This window comes from Rhamphochromis sp. 'chilingali' (genome assembly GCF_963969265.1).
Source record: "Rhamphochromis sp. 'chilingali' genome assembly, chromosome: 2".
Classification (NCBI taxonomy): Eukaryota; Metazoa; Chordata; class Actinopteri; order Cichliformes; family Cichlidae; genus Rhamphochromis; species Rhamphochromis sp. 'chilingali'.
The window spans coordinates 29519484-29543192 of NC_137930.1; the positions used below are offsets into that span (position 1 = coordinate 29519484).

Consider the following 23709-nt stretch of genomic DNA (forward strand, 5'->3'; position numbering starts at 1 on the left):
TCCGTTAATGGAGTCTAATAAGAAAAAAAATACAAAAGTTGTGTGTGATGTTTATCACTAATCAACTTTAACCTCCTAGGACCTGCCGTCCACATATGTGGACATCACATTTTAGGTTGTCCAGACCAAAATACAAAATTTTGCTCTACAAGGGCCTGACATCCACTTACGAGGACATTATACTGCCACTCTTCTATCGAAATTTTAAACAAATATCCTCATATGTGGATCTCATTTTTCTTAGAAACAGAAATCGGGTAAAAAAAAAAAAAAATCTGGTAATTCTTTGTTTTTACATTCATCAGGTCCCAATATGTCGAAATATCAAAGAGAAATTAAACATGAATGCCATGAAAGAGTTCGGGTCTCAGGAGGTTAAACTAAAAGTTCAATAATGTAAATAATAGTAATAAAAATGATGATTAGAACAACATTATGCACCTGGGTTCAGGGATTGTGACTGTCAGGTGTGTAATGGAAGAATGAATCTGTCTCCGAACATAAATTGGTTCTGTACTACATCTTCTAATTTGGTTTCCCGATCTCTCTCTACATGTGTCTCCTTTCTCTTTGTATTCATATTTTTCTATTGTCCTTCCTGTCTGTGCCCCTCTCTGCCTCCCCCACCACCCGCTTCTTCTTCCTCTCACTGTTCTGCCTTAGCCCCCCTAACACCAATTATACTGTGTCAAATCCATACATGTCAGTTTCCAGATCCCTAATCATCCCTTCTCTCTTTCATCTGCAAATCCTTTGTTCCTCCCTCCTCCCTCTTTTCCCTTCTCTGTAACCTTTCTTCTTTGCTCCTCGGCCTATACCCCACCCCTCCGTCTGCTCCATGTACACACAGCAAATCCTCCTCATCCTTTTTCCGGTTATCTCTATCACAGTTACCTCTCCATCTTCTTTTGATTATTTATTAATTTCCCATTTAAATTTTATACACTTTTCCTTTCTCTGTAGTCTCACTCAGAGAGGAACTTTGTTGGGTACATTCGTGTGAATATCGTCTCATGTTTGAATAAGTTCCCATGTCACTTTTCATTAGAAGTCACAAAGACTTTGGTGTTTTACTGGGCAGGCTCTACTTAGCAATGTCAATTTTCTATAGATGATCTTGTTTACAATCCTGTCTTTCTCCAATATTTAGAGTTAACCAAGTGGAACATGTTCATTTTCTCTTTTTTTTACCACATTTTACTAACGAAACTGAACTGCTAATAAGCTTCTGCGTTTTATCTACCAAAGCTTTTTATAGAATAAAGATTAAAAGTGGACTCCTTTTAACATGCTGCAGCAACAGACCAAACCAAGCCAGTGGAAAAAAAAAAATGAACCCAAAAACTTTCAAGCTGCATACTTTATCTCATGATACAGTAACTTAAGCATTCTCTGTCAGAGTATGTGCTTAATATGTTAATATCCTAATTTTTTTGAGCCTATTTTGGTTTTAGCTTCAGTTTCCTGTTCCCTTTCAGTCGATTCACTCTTTACGACACATAAGTATGGGATATGATGCCCCCTCTATTCACACCTTCAGGCAGATGACCTGTGATGACATGCACAGGGCCCCACCTGCACATATGTACCTTGGTCATCACAGTCATCCCTCAGTTCTTATGATTTTTACCTCACTACGAATACTTCTGCTCTGCTGGGCTAGATAGCTGTTGCTAATTAGCTCCTTTGCACTACAGCGATCAGCGCAATGCATTGCATGTCTGCCTGGGGATTGCTCACGCTAGGAGCTAAGCCTGTGTGTTTTGTCGCCAGCTCTGTCGCTTGACCCTGGAAAGACAGGTGAAGTTTGTGGAAAAAGTGCTGGGACGGACAACTGTCGCACGCACTACCCTCTCCTCTCTAAGTCTAGGCCCCTGGCTTCAATTAGCTGGGCTGACCTCATGGAATATGTTGATGGGGGTTAACCGAAGATGAGCCGAAACCATGCAGGAGCGCTGACCAAGCCCGTGCTCCCCATGCTTGGTCAGCGCTCCTGCATGGTCCCCATAAGTTCAGCTCGACTCAACTCAATTTGGTTCTTGTGGGTGTTTTCATTAGCAGGTAGTACCTGGTACCAGGTGTTTTTTTTGTTTTTTTTTTAGTTCTTGCTTTGCTAGGGCTTCCAAGTGACCTGAGTAAGTACAAAAATGTGATGTCTACAGACTGCATGCCATCACTTGGCCAGTCACTCAATGAGTCATGAGATTGACTCCTTTACTCCTTCAAAACCGCCATTTAAAAAAAACAAACAAACAAACAGCAACGGAGTAAATGGGTGCACAAAAAGTCTGACAAAAAGGCATACACCTGCAGCAGGTATACCATCGACGTTCCCCATTGTTGTGCTAAAAAAAGAAAGAATAAAATTGTTTTTTGTATTTACTCATGTGTAGGTAAGATTTTATAGAGGGGGTTTTATTATCCATGATTTTATTTTAATATTACTGTAAAATTGGTGATTTTATTTTTAGTCCCCAGTTATCTATAACCACAAACCCTGAAGTAGGGCCAGTAATGCCAAACAGGCATAAATAAATATGGAAGTCAGTCCAGGAGTATTACAGATGTGTTCCTCCCCCACCCAAGAACATCTGTTTCAGTGGCAGAAAAGACACATAGAGGAAGTTGTGAGTGTTTTGACTATAGTGTATGAGGGAGGCAGGGCTATGCGAGAGGGAGCGCAAGAGGGTGAGGAAGCAGGGGGAGGGGTTTGTTTATTTCAGTTTTTTTTCTTTCTTTTTTTTTTTAAATGGTAACTACGCCTCCTGAGCCCATGGGGGGGGGGGGAGGCAGGAAGACAGAGATAGAAAAAGAGGAGAGAGAGGGTGACTGAGAGAGGAACAGGAATGATGGAGAACGTGGGACGCTCGTTAGCAATATGAGCAGCGGCCGAGACACCGGAGACAAACGCGGCGAAGGAGAGAAGGATGGAGAGACGCACGGGCGGATAGAGGCAGAGCGTGTGTCGGTCCTCCGCTCGTCGCCCAAACAATGAACGTGCTGTGGTCGCTGCCGGCAACACATCGTCACGGCAACCGGAGCCAGAGGGGTGCGCGCTGAGTGAGAATAGCAGAGAGGAGAGAAAGAGGAGGAGGTGGAGAAGGGGGTGTGGGGGGTGGAGAGGGATAGAAAGAAAGATGGTGTCTTCCCCCAATAGTCAATGTGCGAGTTTTTACATGGCTCCTCTCTGCGCTTGATCATGTGTGTCTGTGTGTGGTTGATGTGTGTTACTGGCCAGTTGTCTGACACCATGATCTTCTGTAACCATCTAGGTGAATACAAGAAGGATGAGCTGCTGGAGGCGGCAAGGTGAGTACCAGAGTCTGCATGCTCTTCTTTGTTTTCATTTTTGTCATGCTCCCTCTCCTGCTTTCTTGCCTCTTTAAGCCTCCCTCTCATCTCTTGTTCCCCTGCTTACTTTCTTCTCAGCTTGACTCGCTGCTGTGGTTTCCCGTACCCATTTCTACTCTTCATGTATCTCCTTTCGCCCTCCACGTCTGATACCCTTTATTTTATTTCTCTGTTGTTGTTGTTGTTTTTTCATCCTCCACACTCGTTTGTTGTTTCCCATCAGAGTTCTCTTATTTCTGATTTCCTGCATGTTCCTGTCACTCATGCTCTTCTCTTCTCTTCTGTTTACTTGCCTCCTGATTTTTTTTCTTTTCTTTGCTTCCTATTTGTCAAACCGTTTATCACTTGAGCCTCTTTTTTTTTTTTGCACACACACTCAGCTCCCACACTAGACAGGTTTTTCAGATATAGAAAGCTCAGTACTTTTGAGCCAGTGACACTTGTGCATTTTGGAGGCATGTTATGGTTGCAGGCAGTGCATGTGGGCTGTGAGTGTGTGTGTGTGTGTGTGCACTTGTGTGTGTCTGCCTGTTTCCATCTCTGGGCATGTGGAAGTGGAAAAGCTTTAATTTAGGATTGCGTGTGGGTGGCTGATCGCTCCAGTAGACCCCCTCCTGTCTCCCGCTCTTCCAGCCATGCACAGATGCACGCGCACATGCACACACACACACAATCGTAAGGCAGCAGCTGGCCCAGTATAGCATTACCACTGTATTATGGGGTCAGTAGGCTGTTTAAGTGTGAACTGTGATCCCACTGTGGCGCTCTCACAGCTGAGCCACTGACTGGCTTATCACACATGTAATTTTCCAGAATGTTTTTATTTTTTCTTGGTGTGTGTGTGTATGTGCAGCGCGCGTGTGTGCGCGTGTGCGAGCAAAAGAAATTTTTTTTTTAAATTTCTCTTCTTTTGTTTTTAACCTTTTCATTTATGGGCCGGATAGCTTTCTTGAGGAGTGCAGTGGCTCAATATATTCTTAATGTATGTGACAGCAAATATTAGACAAGGCAGCTGATGCAGAAAGATGTCTGCCCAGTGAGGCAAATCTGTCCCTTTAAGGCCGTCAGTCAGCTGACAAGAAACTCTGTGGTGATCTGTAAAATGGTATCTGATGATGATGGTGATGCTACTTGGAGGGAAACAATAAGTGTCACTCCTCACCTCGTTGGCACTACAGGCAAAACAGGAAATTCTCCTTTTCAGCAGTTGTGCCAAAATCTTATTTTCACTGATCAATAGCTCAATCATACCCACCGATCAGCTGCATTACATGTAGCATGCCACGTTAGAAAAATCAGGAGGTGTACTAGTTGCCAAAACAACCAGCAACTGTGATGTTACTTTGGCACACACCATATTGCAAAAACAACCACAACGATAAACTGTTTGTAACCCTGCTAGCTTCTTGTAGCTAATAGGCAACAACTGTACTACTATAAGGTTTTAATGGTGGAGCTTACGTGCTTTAAACATACAGATTAAGTGCATTGGAACCTTTTTAACAGGATGAAAGTTGGATGTAAGTTGCAGGTGGGCTGTTGCTTTAGTCAGGGCTGTGAGTGTAAAAGAACTGCATTTCTGAAAACATTAAGAGACATAGCCAGAAGCTGGTCCATTAATCAACTTAAATGGTTTGAGAAATTTATTGGCTTATTCTTTTTTTATTTTTGCAGTCAGCTGCTCGGTGTAACTTCCTGATAGTGGCAAGAAAGCAGCGTAACATATTTCAGAAAATAGTGAGATATTCCTTCAATTTTTGACTAATTTCAGATAATATTCATGGCCACAGTGTAAACAAATATCCAACACATCATGCATCAAAAAGGAAGTCTCTCTTGTATTTGCTAACAGTCCTTGGAAAAGAAATAGAAGGAAAAAGGGGAAGCCACTGCATACTGGAACTAGAGGTGGACAGGAAAAATTGCAGAAGAAGAGAGCAGGAGGAAAATAGAGGAGATAACTATGAGGAGGGGAGAACTAAGAGATGGGAGGTAATGGTGGTTGGAATGGGGTGAAAAGCAGCTACGAGAGTGAGGAAACATGGAAACTTCACTCTGGGAGAAGGACTGGATGTGAATGTTTTTTTTTTTTTGTTTGGTTTTTTTTTAAAAATAGAGTATGAAAAATATAGACACAAAGAGAAGGAAGGAGAGGTCCAATCAAAGAAGGGATAAAAGAATTAAAGAGGAACATGGAAGAATGGGACAGTAATCCTTTTTTTAAACCAACTGACAGCTTCTTATTTTATGGCTGTCGGGGTGGATGGTAGTTGGATTGGCTGCTGCCTTGGCATCACTTCCTGGTGGTCATCCAATGTCAGGCCAGTCAGTCCAAGAACCAGGAAACACAGATCAGCAGTACAGACAAAATCTTAATTCCTCTTTAGCTAGGTGGCCAAAGAGGCATCTCTAATTGATTTTCATGGCATATTGCACTCAATTGTGCAGGAAAACACTAGTCCATCCAGCATCGGTCCATCCTCCAAACATTTCCTCTGCCAGTACGTTTTTGCAGATCAAATTTCTCAGGCTTTTTGCCTCAATCTCAAGCTTCTTATCTAATTTTCCCTCATTTTCTCTCCTCCATACTGCTGCAGAGCAACGGTGCTAATCCTCGGTGGTGGCAGTGATTGTTTTCTGTCTAACGTTTGTGTGTTTATGTATGTGTGTGTGCATTTGCAGGAGTGGAAACGAGGAGAAGCTAATGGCCTTGCTTACGCCGCTCAACGTCAACTGCCATGCGAGCGACGGCCGCAAGGTAAGAGTAAAGCGTGTATGCACAAAAGTGTATCCACCCACACAGAGTCGAGCAATAATAAGCTCATCACTCATTTCCTGAGTGACTGAGCAACTCGGAGGGGTTTTAGGGGTACAAAACCAACCAACTGGTGGTTTTATTTTATTATTTCGCCCAGAAAAGTTAAACAAATGCTGGTATTGGCTGCTGTGGGCCTTGGCTTTATGAAATAATCCTAGCACTCACCAGCAGGCTTAGCCTTTCTCGGCTGTCAGTCAATAAAATGAATAGATGAAGACACAAAACCTTCCGTGAATAAATTAGTACCCGTGCTGAACAATAGCAGAGGATGGCAGGACGCACGGTACTGTCACACTCAGGGATACGGTCTCTGAAACAAAGGTACAGTTTTTGGTTTTTTTTCCTTCTTTTACAGCTGATTGAAGTATATGCAAATTGTGAAGTTACCCCCCCAATAGCATACTTGTATTTGAATGTCTGCACTACTGCAGTTGCATGTACATGGATTAGCTTTGAATAGTAAGAAGAGTGAAGAATGGATTCAGGTGTGTTCATTGATAGTAATGAAAATGACACAGTTCCCATCCTATTCCTCATTCAAAGCAAATTATTTTGTGCAAAATGAGCCGAGGCTTTGAAGGACACACAGTTAAGGGTAACCTTTAACACGAAGGTATTTATATAAAAGATAAAATAGTAAAGCTAAAGTTGCAGGTATGATTTATTAAGAGTTATAGGCTTAAAAACCCAGCTTATCTGCTCCATAAGGCCTGTAAAGATGTAGTGTGATTGACAGAATGGCTAGCAACATGCTTGAACGACCTCTGAGCAGCCTTTTTGATAATAACATTGATAATTCTGACTGGCTGTGGAGAAATTTGTGAGAACTTGAAACCAGTGAGAGATGCCCAGACAGAAATCTTTCACATAAAATATCTATAAGTGGTCAAACCTTGGCAGAACTTTTGAGTACTCTTCACTCAGAAATATAAGGTGACTAAGATTGTTCAGCCTTGGCAGAGCTTTGCAATCTCTTCACAACCTTCATGCTTAAGCAACACACAACCATGGTCAAGTTGTTTTCTTGTAGTTTCTGTATAATGCTCAGTTTTGGATTATAAAAATCGTCTTCAAAAATTCCTGAATCCACATCTACATCCAGATCGACTCGAAAAATCACTTGTTTGGCCAAGGCACCATCTCTGGTAAGATTTTCACTCCGGTCTCTTTGTAACCTTCAGTAATCATTCTAACAAACAGACAAACTGAACCAGTCATATAACCTTGTTGGCAGAGGCAACAAGCAAATCTGTCCGTTGTCATGTTGTCAAGCCCTTGATGAGATGCCCAGTTTGTAAGACACTGTAGGTACAGTAGCTTGAGTCTAAAATGCAAGTCATGTGAAGGGATGAATAGAGTCCCTCCTTTTAAAGACATTTTAGAGACATTAAATTAAATTTGTGAAATTAGCTTTGATTTAAATTAATGGTCATCTTGGAACAGTTCTCCGAACATGTCCAAGGGAGAGTAAAGGAAAGCCCGGTTAATTAGGAGGCACCCAAGTGTGGGCTCATTTCCAGTACTGTCAGATGCAAAGCTCAACATACTGAAAGCTGCTTAGTGAATTGGAAGCACAGTTTACAACTTTTCCCATAATGGTCATATGGAGGGTATATTGCAGAGTTCCTTAGGGTCCTAAAATTGAGTCTAAAATGCTATCAATCATCTAAAGTTTAAGCCTTTAAAATGTCTCATTTGACGGGTCATAAAAATGTATTGAATTTTGGAAGCTAATGTTGTAGAGAGTTGATTGCACATTCAGTCTTTTAAATGTTATTGTAATGATTACACTAAAACAAAAATAGCAATATGGATGCAATAACGACGAATAAAAGTTGCGTGGCTTAGTCAGAACCTGCTGTAGTTTTTGTGTCAGAATCTGGTGTGTGGGCTGGCTCAATATCTCCTCCCATAAAACAAAAATAGCAACTTTCGATCAAAAAAAGGATTAAAAAAGTAGAAGTTAAAAATCTTCTTGTTATGAGAGCATTCAACAAGAACAGTTGGAAAAACCCAGTTTGCAAACTTTTGCAAAAAAAAAAAAAAGAAACAGAGTTACTGTCAACAAGTCAGAAAGACTTGAAGTGGACAAAAGATGCCGCCGATGTTTCCCATCGCCCAATAATGTTCTATATTTACATTAGGACCATTACCAAGTGCAACCCATGTATAACTCACTCTGTAGCAACAATTTTAACTCTTATATCTTTCTTTGGGGACAATGTTTGAACACTAACAGGAAGATCAGGGATGTTCTGGACTTGGGACATGATGGCTTAACACCAGTCAAAGAAAAACAGAGCTGATAGATGTCAACTGCTTTAACTCTTTCCCCCATAAAGATAAGACATTATTACAGAAACTACTCAGTTTGGAAAAGAGCTTCAATATACTCCTAGTAGGGCTAATGAGTTAAACCATGCCGACCAATTGTGACTAGACAAATTCATTTGTTTACTCTTCAAGCCTCTTTGGGACTCCATTTTCCCTTTCTTACAACTATAGGTGTGAATTAGGACTTCAATAACATTCATAATGGTCTAAAGTAAACTTTCGGAAACCCTAATTATAATTAGACCTTTTACTTAGTTGAATAATGCTACAGTTGAATAATAATAATAATAAAAGTGAGATGAGACTGTAGCAGTCAGCTAAGGTTGCAGTTTGAAGTTAATTCTGATCTCATTAGCTTGCAGAGGATAAAGTGAGAACTTAGAACTTGAAAGAATGCCAGCCACGCTAAATGAAATGCCAGGTACAACACCAAAAGTACACAGCCCTACAGAGAAAGGTGCTGTATTATATCCTGTTAACTTAATGGAGAAACTTTTGTGACTACAGCCTCACCGCATGCGTCCGCAGGGAGCCCTGAGCCTAAGGTTGAGCTCTGCTGCATTGCAGCAGCACATCTGGCTTATGACTGATTAGTCCCTCGGATGAATAACTGGAAGGAGAAGCAAACTACTCTTCTAGTTTTGTATTTTTGTAGCTTTAGTTGAAGTACTCCCTCTGGCCTTGCACATTACTGTTTTCCAGCCTGACAGAAATAAAACCTTGTTTTTTCCTTGAGAACAGAGTAAGACAGTTCCACTTTTCAGCAGCAAGTGTCCAAACAGTTTTGTGGTCCCACTTGAGCCCTTATCGAGTCTCTCTTGGGTTTTTTACTCTGAACTGTTATTCTTCTCAGCGGAGAAGAGACTGAGAGTTTAGATTTTCATATTAAACTAAACCCTAAACCCAAAAGTTTGTGCTTGTTGTATGTCAGATTATGTTAGAAGCTCAGCTTGTGACAAGCCACGGTTTTCAATAACAGTAAAGTACTGGCTGCTAGATTACCAAGGTTTTAACTGTTATTTTACAATTTTCCTTTAAACAAGAACAACAGCTTCTTAATGTAAAGTACTGCAGTGGAGTATAATACTGTTATCTGTTGGTTTCTTTGGTTTTCTTACTGTAATCTCCATAAACATGACAGTAAAATGTATTAAAATAAGTTAGATCTATAGCTGCAAAAACAAAAACAAGGTAAACCAGGTGGCAATCTCCATGTTCTTATTAATTTACACTGAATTCAATCCTTTATTTTCTTTTACTATTAGCTTTTATCTAAGGATGTAACAGTACCAGAAATGTAGTAGTTGGTGCTTATACGATGTTATATTTTATCGTCTCTACTGTCTTTCCCATTAAGTCAGTTATGTTGGCAACCCTCAAAAAAACAAAAAATGAGCAGTAGGTTGTTGCTACTGTTGTGCACACTGTTTACCTGAGATGACCATATTAGGCATATGTAGGGATATGCTCTGTATACAGAGCCAGACTCATTTGAAACTTTGCTCATGTTCATGTACATCAAATATTGTAACCGTATATATAAAAGAAAATGAGGAAAATCCAAACAGGTCTACTTTAATCTATTTAGGTCCATTCACTCCTTATCATAAGAGTGTCCTCGATATGAATTGCACTCAGTTTAGTACAGTAGGGCTAATAGGAAATGATCATTCTCCCCTCAAAATGATCGATTTATGGAGAATTGTCCATAAATCGATCAACTATGTCCTCTGATTACACAGCATATGTTTGAATTTCTTTGCAGTGCGTGCTAAATGAGTGATGATAGGGACTGAAGATGGATTATAAGCAGACTGAAGGCACAGAGTTGAAACATGAGTGGGACTCAACATGGCACCATACAATGAAATGTTATAGCAGCTTGCTGTTACTATTTTTCTCCCTTGAGGCATCAACATGCTCAGTGTGTAGCGCTATTCAGAAAAATCAGTACATTCCCTTTATTTTTTTAAAGCATTTTTTTTTTACATTTCGAGTCTTAACTTAGTGATCTGGTTATATATTTTTTTCAGTAAACAGATATCTGCAATTTATTGGTCACCGATGCAAAACGTGCAGTACATTATTGGTTGCTATGGCAACTGCTGGGACAACCAGGGAGCCAAAGAGATCCTTTCACCCTATACTTTTGGTAACTGTCATATTAATGCTACAACAGCCTTGAGGAGGCTCTTTCCTCTAATTATGGGTACTTGGGTGTGTTGTTGATGATACTCAGCTGCAGCTTGTATTCATCACATCACTCCCGTATCCGTAATTGTGAGAGAGCATCCTCTAGCTATTATCTGTGCAGGTGGCCTGCTGGGGATGTGAGACCCCAGAGGGAAAACTGTATAATTTGAAATTCTTTGGATATGGAGGGGACAACTGCAACGGATCATTGAGGGACGCCGAAATTTAATGGAGCATGAGTATAGAAACATGCAGCCTCATCCAGAGAATAAAAATTGTGTTCAGACAGATACTGAAATGACCTCTTCTACTTAATCTGTATTTGTAATGCTCTTTAATTGCCTGGGCTGAAAGCACTCGTGCAGGGTAGGTGGAATACATTTGCACTCCAGTGCAGATTCATCCTCACTATGGTCTTAGGGTATTTTAATGGGGGGTACGACTAACAGAAATGATTGAATTCTACTTACTGGTTGTAGATATTGGTTGAAACTGGGGGATAGTAAAAACTTTTGCAGTTGTCACCCATCCTTTCACTTAAGCAACCAAAGCACAGTCGCCTGATGGAAAGTGTCAGAATAAAAACACTCAGTTGCAGAAAATGAAATAATGGGTATTACATAATACAGATGCAAATTCTTAATGTAATGTGTGTAAAAAAGCAAGCGTGGCATGTAGCATAAAGGTATCCTGATGGTTGGAAACACTGCCAGTGAGCTATATTAATGCAGGCCATTCTCATGAAATAGGATTATTATAATATACACAGGCATTTGCCCCAAGTTCTGAAAAAACAACACACATTTTTTTCATTGAAGTATGCAGATATGCAAAACGTACATAACTTAACCAGCACTTTTATAACAAAATCTGCAATATTTCAACGTATAAAATATTGACATTTATCATCATAAACAAGAGGGGAGCATCACACTCACACAGATAATGAAAGGGCACTACACAGAGCCTGGAAGAGTCCTAATGATTGATAATAATGGTACTCCTCTTTAAAATTAAACAAGAGTCACTGCCGTCTCTTTCGGTCTTCCTCTCTTCTCCAGCCTCTTGTTCTCCATTTCAATTTAATTAGATATGGCACAGACTCTCAGTCTCTCCCTTTTCAACCACACATGCGTACACACACACTCCCACGAACAAACAAAGATCTGGAGCATAAATGTTATTTGCAGACGGCTCTTCGAGAATTAAAAAGCTCTGCTTGTATACAACATACATGAGAAGAGACGCACAGAGGGAAGGCAAACAGACAGAAAGAGAAACAGACCTTATGCCCAAAAGTATGTGGACAGGCTACGGTCAGAGTCAAAGCTTTAATCAATCACAAACAGAATGCTGTCTTACGGGTAATTGGCGTATCCGTAATGCTCTTTAGCTACATTAACAAACAGCTCATCTCCCTCAGTGTGTGAGCTCCCGATAGTTAGCAGTTTTAGAAAGAGAAGTAGTCTGGTGCGAGGATAAAGAAGAGCTGGCATGGAAAAAAGAAGCTGTGTCGGTTCTTTGAGCACAATTTTGTTATATGTGATGCAGGATTAAGCTACAAGGTACGTAATTACTACAAGGGAGGGGAAAAAACACATTAGCTTTGTTTCAGTATCTTCAAACAGCCACGTCACTTAATGTGCTGAATAGGGGCAAGTTAAGCAGAAATGCCCAGATCTCCCTCACCCCAGCCACCTCCTCCACCCGTTCCGGGACACACACACACACTAACACACACACTAACACAAACACATTCCGATCACAACTGAGAGATGTAATCTCTCCAGCGTGTCCTGGGTCTGCCCTGGTGCCTCCTCCCTGTCGGACATGTCTGGAACTCCTCACTTAGGAGGTGCCCGGGAAGCATCCTGGCCTATGGTGTCCTAGTGACATGCCTGTTCATGGACACCCTTATGTTCAAACATGGTTTTAGTTCTGGACAAACTGCCATTAGCACAGAAGCATCAACAATAACAGAACACAACGTCGTGTTCAGGTTGGACAGGCCATTCCTCCCAGTCACATTTTCGGTCTCACTGTCATTTCCCACGTGAGATTCCAAGTCCCTCAGTAGGACAGTGGAGTCACCAGATTGGGCATCTTTCATTACCCTTATCAGGGACCCCCAAGAAGGTTGGGTACTTTACACTGTACTTTGAACATACTGAAAATGTCACGGCTGGCGGAGTGAGCCGTGTGGTGTGGAGGAAAAGGAGGACCCAAAATGCAGCAGTGACTGATGATACGAGTGATGTTTATTTACAAAGTGGAAGTGGCAGAAACAGGCAGTGAGGCATGACAAAACAACTGAAGAAACCTAAACTGGGAGAACTAACTGACAAACCTGAGACCATACAAAAGGGGTGCGGGGCAGAGAGACGCAGAGACAGGAACACCATAGAACGCAGAGATACACGGATGAATGCAGACGAGCCGACAACGAACACAGACCGACACCCACTAAATATACACACACACAAGGTATTCAGGTAATCACACACAGGAGGGAAGAACAGCTGAACCTAATACACATGAGGACCGGAGGAGACAAGCTGAACACAATGACAACTGACACAGACTTTCAGAACAAAACAGGAAATCTAGAACCCGAACCGGACACAAGGGGGGAGGACACAGAATAACTAGAACAGAGGAAAATAATCACAAAACACAAAACGCTGGGTCAACGACCCAGGACCATGACAGAAAACAGTCAGGACCCAGGCCTGTGTTCAGGTATTTGTGTGTTAGAGTAGGCTCCCTGTCCACCAGAAAAGGGATTGTCCACGTCCAATTAGCTAGCCTCAGCAGCCAGAGATTGGACTGCCAAGGTCCAATCCTCACTGCACTGAACCCTTTGGCCCCTCCTCTTGGGTTCCAAATAAAAGGAGTGGGGAAAAAAAAGCTTTGACAATGCTTTTTTTTCACTACTGAAAGAAAATGTCTACTTTGAAGATTTATATGTATTTGAGAAATACTCATTAGTGCATAAGACAGTTAATCCTGACATTGATTTCATGTGACAATGCCAGCCCTGTGGTCAGGTATTTGCGTCCATTTGGTCATGTGTTGTATGTAGGCCTGTTCCAGTCACTGTTTTCCTCTCCACAGCTCTATTTCTGAACCTCTCCTTCTTATTACACTCCACCACAATATAGATGCCCCTTTGTGTATGTGTGCCTGCATGTGCGCGCACTCAGATGATTGAGGAGCCATCAGAGTGGGTTATTATTAACACAGCTGAGTGGATGGTGTTATCAAGCTGCCTCTATTGAAACCTACCGCTTACTCCCATGTACACACACATACATGCACACACACTCTTATAGCTCTCAGATTGCTTCTTTATGAAAATGGCCTATGCTTTCTGACTACCCACTCCGTACACACGGAGGTTCCACATGCGTACTCGTCATGTCTTAAATGTTCAGTTTTACCTTCTTGTAGCTTCTGCTGCACTGATGCTCAGCAGTTGTGCTTGTAATCTAGTTCTCTGTTTGGTTTTCAGGGAATACATTTCAAGTTTTGGATTGTGTCGAGCTGCCTCTGCTGTGAATGTGTGTTTGCATTTGTTTGTGTGTGTTTGAGAATATTGTGAGTTTTTGGATCTATATCTCAGCAGTGAGAATCATCACCCACTTGTGTTCCTGCTGGCACGAACATCAAAGAAATACACAACTAAAGAGCAAGACTCAGTGTTTATCGTTCCCATTTGATGAACAACAAGGGTTTCAAAACTTTTCAGGAATACAGCAGCAAATTTTTAACTCTAAAGAAAAAATGGCTTTGAAATTTGTTTTCAAAATCAGGACCTCTTAGTCTCTTTTGTGTTTTCTTTAAAGAATGTTATTTTTTTTACTTTACTTCTGATAACTTAAATTAGATGTCAAAAATATTTTTGGAGTCATATAAGAGGTCAGTAAGAAAAAACGAGCAGTGAAAAAATATAAATAGCTTTGCAATATTTATTAAACTTCCAAGTATTTATATAAATAATTACAATTTTTGACCCCTGTATTCTAATTTTTGCCTCATAACTTTTGCACTGTCCACTTCCTGCTGTGACAAAACAAATTTCCCACGTGTGGGACTAATAAAGGTTATCTTATCTTATCTTATCTTAGTTCTGGGAGCAGAAACTCCTTGTTGAAGACTGTGTTGAGCTTTTGAGGAGACAACAGTAACTCAAGTAACTTCTGTGAAGGTTCTCAAATAACCACTTGTTACAACCAAGGTATACCGAAGAGATAGATAGATAGATAGATAGATAGATAGATAGAGATATATATATATATATATATATATATATATATATATATATATATATATATATATATATATATATATATATATATCTCTATCTATCTATCTATGTGTATACACGGGCGGTTTATCCTTCAAGCTCGGGTCCTCTACCAGAGGCCTGGGAGCTTGAGGGTCCTGCGCAGTATCTTAGCTGTTCCCAGGACTGCGCTCTTCTGGACAGAGATCTCCGATGTTGTTCCCGGGATCTGCTGGAGCCACTCGCCTATCTTGGGAGTCACCGCACCTAGTGCTCCGATTACCACGGGGACCACCGTTACCTTCACCCTCCACATCCTCTCGAGCTCTTCTCTGAGCCCTTGGTATTTCTCCAGCTTCTCGTGTTCCTTCTTCCTGATATTGCTGTCATTCGGAACCGCTACATCGATCACTACGGCCGTCTTCTTCTGTTTGTCTACCACCACTATGTCCGGTTGGTTAGCCACCACCATTTTGTCCGTCTGTATCTGGAAGTCCCACAGGATCTTAGCTCGGTCATTCTCCACCACCCTTGGGGGCATCTCCCATTTTGACCTCGGGACTTCCAGGTTATACTCCGCACAGATGTTCCTGTACACTATGCCGGCCACTTGGTTATGGCGTTCCATGTATGCCTTGCCTGCTAGCATCTTGCACCCTGCTGTTATGTGCTGGATTGTCTCTGGGGCATCTTTACACAGCCTGCACCTGGGGTCTTGCCTGGTGTGATAGACCCCAGCCTCTATGGATCTTGTGCTCAGAGCTTGTTCTTGTGCTGCCATGATTAGTGCCTCTGTGCTGTCTTTCAGTCCAGCTTTGTCCAGCCACTGGTAGGATTTCTGGATATCAGCCACCTCCTCTATCTGCCGGTGGTACATACCGTGCAGGGCTCTGTCCTTCCATGATGGTTCCTCGTCTCCCTCCTCTTTCTTGGGTTTCTGCTGCCTGAGGTATTCACTGAGCACTCGGTCAGTTGGGGCCATCTTCCCAATGTATTCTTGGATGTTCGTTGTCTCATCCTGGACTGTGGTGCTGACACTCACCAGTCCCCGGCCCCCTTCCTTCCGCTTAGCGTACAGCCTCAGGGTGCTGGACTTGGGGTGAAACCCTCCATGCATGGTAAGGAGCTTTCTTGTCTTTATGTCAGTGGCTTCTATCTCCTCCTTTGGCCAGCCTATTACCCCAGCAGGGTACCTGATCACGGGCAGGGCGTACGTGTTGATGGCCCGGATCTTGTTCTTACCATTCAGCTGACTCCTCAGGACTTGCCTGACCCTCTGCAGGTACTTGGTGGTTGCAGCTTTTCTAGCGGCCTCTTCATGGTTCCCATTCGCCTGCGGGATCCCCAAGTACTTGTAACTGTCCTCTATGTCTGCAATGTTGCCTTCTGGTAGTTCAATCCCCTCAGTTCTGACTACCTTCCCTCTCTTTGTTACCATCCGACTACACTTCTCCAGTCCGAACGACATTCCAATGTCATTGCTGTATAGCCTGGTAGTGTGGATCAGTGAATCGATGTCTCGTTCACTCTTGGCATACAGCTTGATGTCATCCATGTACAGGAGGTGGCTGACAACTGCTCCGTTCTGTAGTCGGTATCCGTAGCCAGTCTTGTTAATGATCTCACTGAGGGGGTTCAGGCCTATGCAGAACAGCAGTGGGGACAGAGCATCTCCTTGGTAGATCCCGCACTTGATGGTGACTTGTGCTATGGGCTTGGAGTTGGCCTCTAGTGTTGTACGCCACATCCCCATTGAGTTCCTGATGAAGGCTCTTAGGGTCCCATTGATCTTGTACAATTCTAGGCATTCCAGTATCCAGCTGTGGGGCATTGAGTCATAGGCCTTCTTGTAATCAATCCAGGCAGTGCACAGGTTGGTCAGTCTGGTCTTGCAGTCTCGGCTGATTGTTCTGTCTACCAGTAGCTGGTGTTTTGCGCCTCTGGTATTCTTGCCAATTCCTTTCTGTGTCTCGCTCATGTATTGACCCATGTGCCTGTTCATCTTAGCCGATATGATGCCTGACAGGAGCTTCCATGTAGTACTGAGGCAGGTTATTGGTCGGTAGTTGGAGGGGACCGGTCCCTTCTTGGGGTCCTTGGGGATCAGGACCGTCCGGCCTTCAGTTAGCCATTCCGGGTGTCTCTCGTTAACTAGCAGCTGGTTCATTTGTGCTGCCAGACGCTCGTGGAGTGCAGTTAGCTTCTTCAGCCAGTAGGCGTGAACCATGTCGGGCCCTGGTGCTGTCCAACTCTTCATACTGGAGACCCTTTCTTGGATATCTGCCACTGTGATGGTTACTGGACCCTGTTCAGGGAGGTCGCTGTGGTCTGCCCTCAGATCCTCTAGCCACTGAGCATTGCCGTTATGGGTTGCATCCTTCTCCCATATGCTCTTCCAGTATTGCTCCGTCTCCAGCCTTGGTGGTGCTGTTCTCTTATTGTTCCCTTGCCACTGAGAGTACACCTTTGCTGGTTCTGTGGAGAACAGCTGGTTTATTCTCCTGCCTTCTATCTCTCTGGTGTACCTCCTCAAGCGGCTGGCCAAGGCTGTGAGTCTTTGCTTGGCAGTTTCCAAGGCCTCAGGTATGGACAGCTTGCTGTATTTCTTAGGCACCTTATTTGTCGCACCTTTCTGCAACTCCGTTAGTTGGCTAACCTCCCTCCGTGCTACTTTGATCTTGCCCTCTAGCCTCCTTCTCCATGGAGGGTACTGCCCCTTGTCGCTGTTCAACTTGTAGCCAAGCATCTCACTGATCACTGTTGCCGTATTGTAGATCAGCTTGTTAGTGTCGGTAATCGTGGTTGTAGGTATTGTCCGTAGTGCTGCATTAACATCATCTAGCAGACCTTCTGAGGGTACTTCACGTAATCTTGGTAACCGGCTACGCGGGATCCAGGTTTCAAGCTTGGCCATGATCCTATTTTTCAGGTCAGTTCCTCTCGCACTCAACGATCCTTCTCCTATCGCACTTGGGGCTATGTACCCAATCTCGGGTGATGATATCTCCCCCCTGACCTGGCGTCCTGACTCCTCCTTGCCGTAGCATTTGTGTTGTACCTCGTCAATCTCTAGCTGTGAGAGCAGTCCCTTCTTTCGAATGTTGGAACACTGAGCTACTAGTTGTTTCGCCGTCATTGTGGATGTTGGGTATCGAAGAATCCATAGGTCCCTCATCCTATTCATGTAGCCCCTTCCGCCGGGGTTACTTGCATAGTAGCATTCCAACAACGCCCTGTTTTCGTCTCTTGCCCACCGATGCCTTCTTGTTCCAGTAGCCCACTTTTCGTCAGGGTGCCCTGGTTCCTCAACACCTGACGCGGACCTTGTTGATCCGGGCGACGTCCGAGCCGGCATGCCTTCATATTTATCTGTCTCGCTCATGTCTGCGGTAGGCTTGCTTAGCATAGGGGGTCTAGCCTTAGGACCCTTACTGGATACAGACGCCCCAGGCAGGAATCGAACTTGCGATCCTCTGTTCCAAAGGCGTGTAGTCTAACCACTACGCTATCCAGCTGCTATATATATATATATATATATATATATATATATATATATATATATATATATATATATATATATATATATATATATATATATATATATATATATATATATATATATATATATATATATATATATATATATATATATATATATAGGGCTACAAGTTGAACAGCCATAAGGGGCAGTACCCTCCATGGAGAAGGAGGCTAGAGGGCAAGATCAAAGTAGCACGGAGAGAGGTTAGCCAACTAACGGAGTTGCAGAAAGGTGCGACGAATAAGGTGCCTAAGAAATACAGCAAGCTGTCCAGTTTGCAGCACCACCAAGGCTGGAGACGGAGCAATACTGGAAGAGCATATGGGAGAAGGATGCAACCCATAACGGCAATGCTCAGTGGCTAGAGGATCTGAGGGCAGACCACAGCGACCTCCCTGAACAGGGTCCAGTAACCATCACAGTGGCAGATATCCAAGAAAGGGTCTCCAGTATGAAGAGTTGGACAGCACCAGGGCCCGACATGGTTCACGCCTACTGGCTGAAGAAGCTAACTGCACTCCACGAGCGTCTGGCAGCACAAATGAACCAGCTGCTAGTTAACGAGAGACACCCGGAATGGCTAACTGAAGGCCGGACGGTCCTGATCCCCAAGGACCCCAAGAAGGGACCGGTCCCCTCCAACTACCGACCAATAACCTGCCTCAGTACTACATGGAAGCTCCTGTCAGGCATCATATCGGCTAAGATGAACAGGCACATGGGTCAATACATGAGCGAGACACAGAAAGGAATTGGCAAGAATACCAGAGGCGCAAAACACCAGCTACTGGTAGACAGAACAATCAGCCGAGACTGCAAGACCAGACTGACCAACCTGTGCACTGCCTGGATTGATTACAAGAAGGCCTATGACTCAATGCCCCACAGCTGGATACTGGAATGCCTAGAATTGTACAAGATCAATGGGACCCTAAGAGCCTTCATCAGGAACTCAATGGGGATGTGGCGTACAACACTAGAGGCCAACTCCAAGCCCATAGCACAAGTCACCATCAAGTGCGGGATCTACCAAGGAGATGCTCTGTCCCCACTGCTGTTCTGCATAGGCCTGAACCCCCTCAGTGAGATCATTAACAAGACTGGCTACGGATACCGACTACGGAACGGAGCAGTTGTCAGCCACCTCCTGTACATGGATGACATCAAGCTATATGCCAAGAGTGAACGAGACATCGATTCACTGATCCACACTACCAGGCTATACAGCAATGACATTGGAATGTCGTTCGGACTGGAGAAGTGTAGTCGGATGGTAACAAAGAGAGGGAAGGTAGTCAGAACTGAGGGGATTGAACTACCAGAAGGCAACATTGCAGACATAGAGGACAGTTACAAGTACTTGGGGATCCCGCAGGCGAATGGGAACCATGAAGAGGCCGCTAGAAAAGCTGCAACCACCAAGTACCTGCAGAGGGTCAGGCAAGTCCTGAGGAGTCAGCTGAATGGTAAGAACAAGATCCGGGCCATCAACACGTACGCCCTGCCCGTGATCAGGTACCCTGCTGGGGTAATAGGCTGGCCAAAGGAGGAGATAGAAGCCACTGACATAAAGACAAGAAAGCTCCTTACCATGCATGGAGGGTTTCACCCCAAGTCCAGCACCCTGAGGCTGTACGCTAAGCGGAAGGAAGGGGGCCGGGGACTGGTGAGTGTCAGCACCACAGTCCAGGATGAGACAACGAACATCCAAGAATACATTGGGAAGATGGCCCCAACTGACCGAGTGCTCAGTGAATACCTCAGGCAGCAGAAACCCAAGAAAGAGGAGGGAGACGAGGAACCATCATGGAAGGACAGAGCCCTGCACGGTATGTACCACCGGCAGATAGAGGAGGTGGCTGATATCCAGAAATCCTACCAGTGGCTGGACAAAGCTGGACTGAAAGACAGCACAGAGGCACTAATCATGGCAGCACAAGAACAAGCTCTGAGCACAAGATCCATAGAGGCTGGGGTCTATCACACCAGGCAAGACCCCAGGTGCAGGCTGTGTAAAGATGCCCCAGAGACAATCCAGCACATAACAGCAGGGTGCAAGATGCTAGCAGGCAAGGCATACATGGAACGCCATAACCAAGTGGCCGGCATAGTGTACAGGAACATCTGTGCGGAGTATAACCTGGAAGTCCCGAGGTCAAAATGGGAGATGCCCCCAAGGGTGGTGGAGAATGACCGAGCTAAGATCCTGTGGGACTTCCAGATACAGACGGACAAAATGGTGGTGGCTAACCAACCGGACATAGTGGTGGTAGACAAACAGAAGAAGACGGCCGTAGTGATCGATGTAGCGGTTCCGAATGACAGCAATATCAGGAAGAAGGAACACGAGAAGCTGGAGAAATACCAAGGGCTCAGAGAAGAGCTCGAGAGGATGTGGAGGGTGAAGGTAACGGTGGTCCCCGTGGTAATCGGAGCACTAGGTGCGGTGACTCCCAAGATAGGCGAGTGGCTCCAGCAGATCCCGGGAACAACATCGGAGATCTCTGTCCAGAAGAGCGCAGTCCTGGGAACAGCTAAGATACTGCGCAGGACCCTCAAGCTCCCAGGCCTCTGGTAGAGGACCCGAGCTTGAAGGATAAACCGCCCGCAGGGGCGTGCTGGGTGTTTGTTGTGTATATATATATAATGTGTGTGTATATATATATATATATATATATATATATATATATATATATATATATATATATATATATATATATATATATATATATAAACGTTCTTCCTCTAAGAAGAGATTCAAGTCATAGATGTGCAGCCCCCCCCCCCCCCCCCCCCCCAAAAAAAATAAAAAATTCCAGCAGCAAAAAATTTTCCAGCAACAACATGATGCATTTGTGTCAATTTAGAGCAAAATCTCTGAGGAGTTTTTCCAGTACATCGTTAAATCTATGCCATGAAGAATTAAGGCAGTTCTGAAGTGACCAGGGAGTGTATATTTAGCTACATTTTCTTTCAATAGAATTTGTCATTGTGGAAGTTCTGTAGTTTTTCTTGTCTTTTCAGGAAAGTTTGGTTACTGAGCTTTTACTGTTGAATAGAAAAATGTGCATTTCATTCCAGATCTAAACCCAGGGAAATATATAGACGGTCAAATGAATGCCTGTAAATTCTGCTTGTTGGAAGCTTTTTAATAGTGAACTTGGGGTGTTTGTGAGTGTCACCGGATGTCCTGTCTCTGGAAGATTCACAGGCATTTTTTTTTTTTTTTTTTTTACTGTCCAGATGAAAAATAGGCCAAAGAAATGTTTGTTTTTTCCAGTGACAAATTTAACCTCTTACTTTAATATGTAGACTCCTGCTGGGAAGGATCTGTATCACTATTAGTTTGCTAGTATGCAGTAATGAAGTAATGAAGTGCAAACAGCTCGTGGGTTCCAACGTGTGAAGATTTAAATGGTGTACTTTATACATTTTCATGCCAAAAGAAGAAAAGCAATTAAAGTTAATAAACACCTACCTAGTGAATATAACATTTGCAGGCTTGTCTAAGATGGGAAGTCACAAGGACACTTTCTGGTTTTTATGATAGATATATATATATATATATATATATATATATATATATATATATATATATATATATATATATATATATATATATAATGAATATGAAACTTTATTTATTTTTTATGTATTTATTTTTTTCCCCTGACACTACATTTTGAGCTGCTGAGCTTTAAACTTTCCATGGAGCCGTGAGCTCTTCTGTGTTTTTAGCTGGGAGGCAGAGCAGATAGACAGGTGATGGCTGAGATATCAGTGTGTGCGACTGTGCAAGTGTAGATGGAAAGCGCAAGATGAGAAGACTTACTGTAGGTTATTTATCTTCCAAGATGCTGGCTTAGCTGAGCTGTCAGCAGCTTATAGTGTGTATGTGTGCGTGTCAGTGAGAGGAATAGCACACATTTTGCTAATATGCTTATTGATCCAGTCATCTGACACTACTCATGTTGTTAGAGCGTCCATCTACTGAGCCCTGACTGGAGTACTCAAGTAGCTGAAATGTAGCCAAGCTAAGATCAATTATTACTCTATTTTAAAGTTATTTTTGATTTCCTTTTTTAATGTCATTGATCATCTAAGGGCTAAAGGCAATTACTACTTGCAACGGAAAAATGTGTGTTAACTGCAGTATATATCTCTTTGTGACATGTTTCACCCAGCAACCTGTAGCAAACTCCAGCAACCATTTGCCAACCAGGTGGGAATACATTTTTTTCCTTTTCAACTGGTCATTGCCAGAAGTCGGTCTTGTGATGAAAGCCTTAGTTGATGAAAAACATTTCAAAAAGAAGTTAAAACAAGCTTTAAAATATGCATGAATGCATTTAAGGCCTAGCTAACACAGCTAGCACAGATATTTTACATAGAAGGAAATTAAGTCACTTCCTGCTAGAGAGCCACATTGCTGCTTCTTACAATATCTTTCAGCTCTAAAATATCTATATCTTCCCCTTGTACCCTCATGCACTAATGGTGGATGGGTTCTCTAAAGTGATTTCCAAATGCCATTTCATGATCGGCCTCAGTACAAGAAAACACTGACTACTGCCAACTCATTAATACAGGGAGTGCAGAATTATTAGGCAAGTTGTATTTTTGAGGAATAATTTTATTATTGAACAACAACCATGTTCTCAATGAAGCCAAAAAACTCATTAATATCAAAGCTGAATGTTTTTGGAAGTAGTTTTTAGTTTGTTTTTAGTTTTAGCTATTTTAGGGGGATATCTGTGTGTGCAGGTGACTATTACTGTGCATAATTATTAGGCAACTTAACAAAAAACAAATATATACCCATTTCAATTATTTATTTTTACCAGTGAAACCAATATAACATCTCCACATTCACAAATATACATTTCTGACATTCAAAAACAAAACAAAAACAAATCAGCGACCAATATAGCCACCTTTCTTTGCAAGGACACTCAAAAGCCTGCCATCCATGGATTCTGTCAGTGTTTTGATCTGTTCACCATCAACATTGCATGCAGCAGCAACCACATCCTCCCAGACACTGTTCAGAGAGGTGTACTGTTTTCCCTCCTTGTAAATCTCACATTTGATGATGGACCACAGGTTCTCAATGGGGTTCAGATCAGGTGAACAAGGAGGCCATGTCATTAGTTTTTCTTCTTTTATATCCTTTCTTACCAGCCACGC

At 42.9% G+C, this 23709-nt stretch overlaps 1 protein-coding gene across 2 annotated transcripts in view; it reads left to right on the forward strand.

Annotated features, from left to right (window-relative positions):
* The window catches only part of LOC308391928 (poly [ADP-ribose] polymerase tankyrase-1-like), a 112324-nt gene that overhangs the window by 38467 nt on the left and 50148 nt on the right, over positions 1–23709 (forward strand). For both annotated transcript variants that reach the window (XM_080874729.1, XM_080874728.1), the window contains 2 exons: positions 3273–3309; positions 6034–6109. In XM_080874729.1, coding sequence (XP_080730855.1) covers positions 3273–3309; positions 6034–6109 — 113 coding nt within the window. The remainder of the gene's footprint in view (positions 1–3272; positions 3310–6033; positions 6110–23709) is intronic.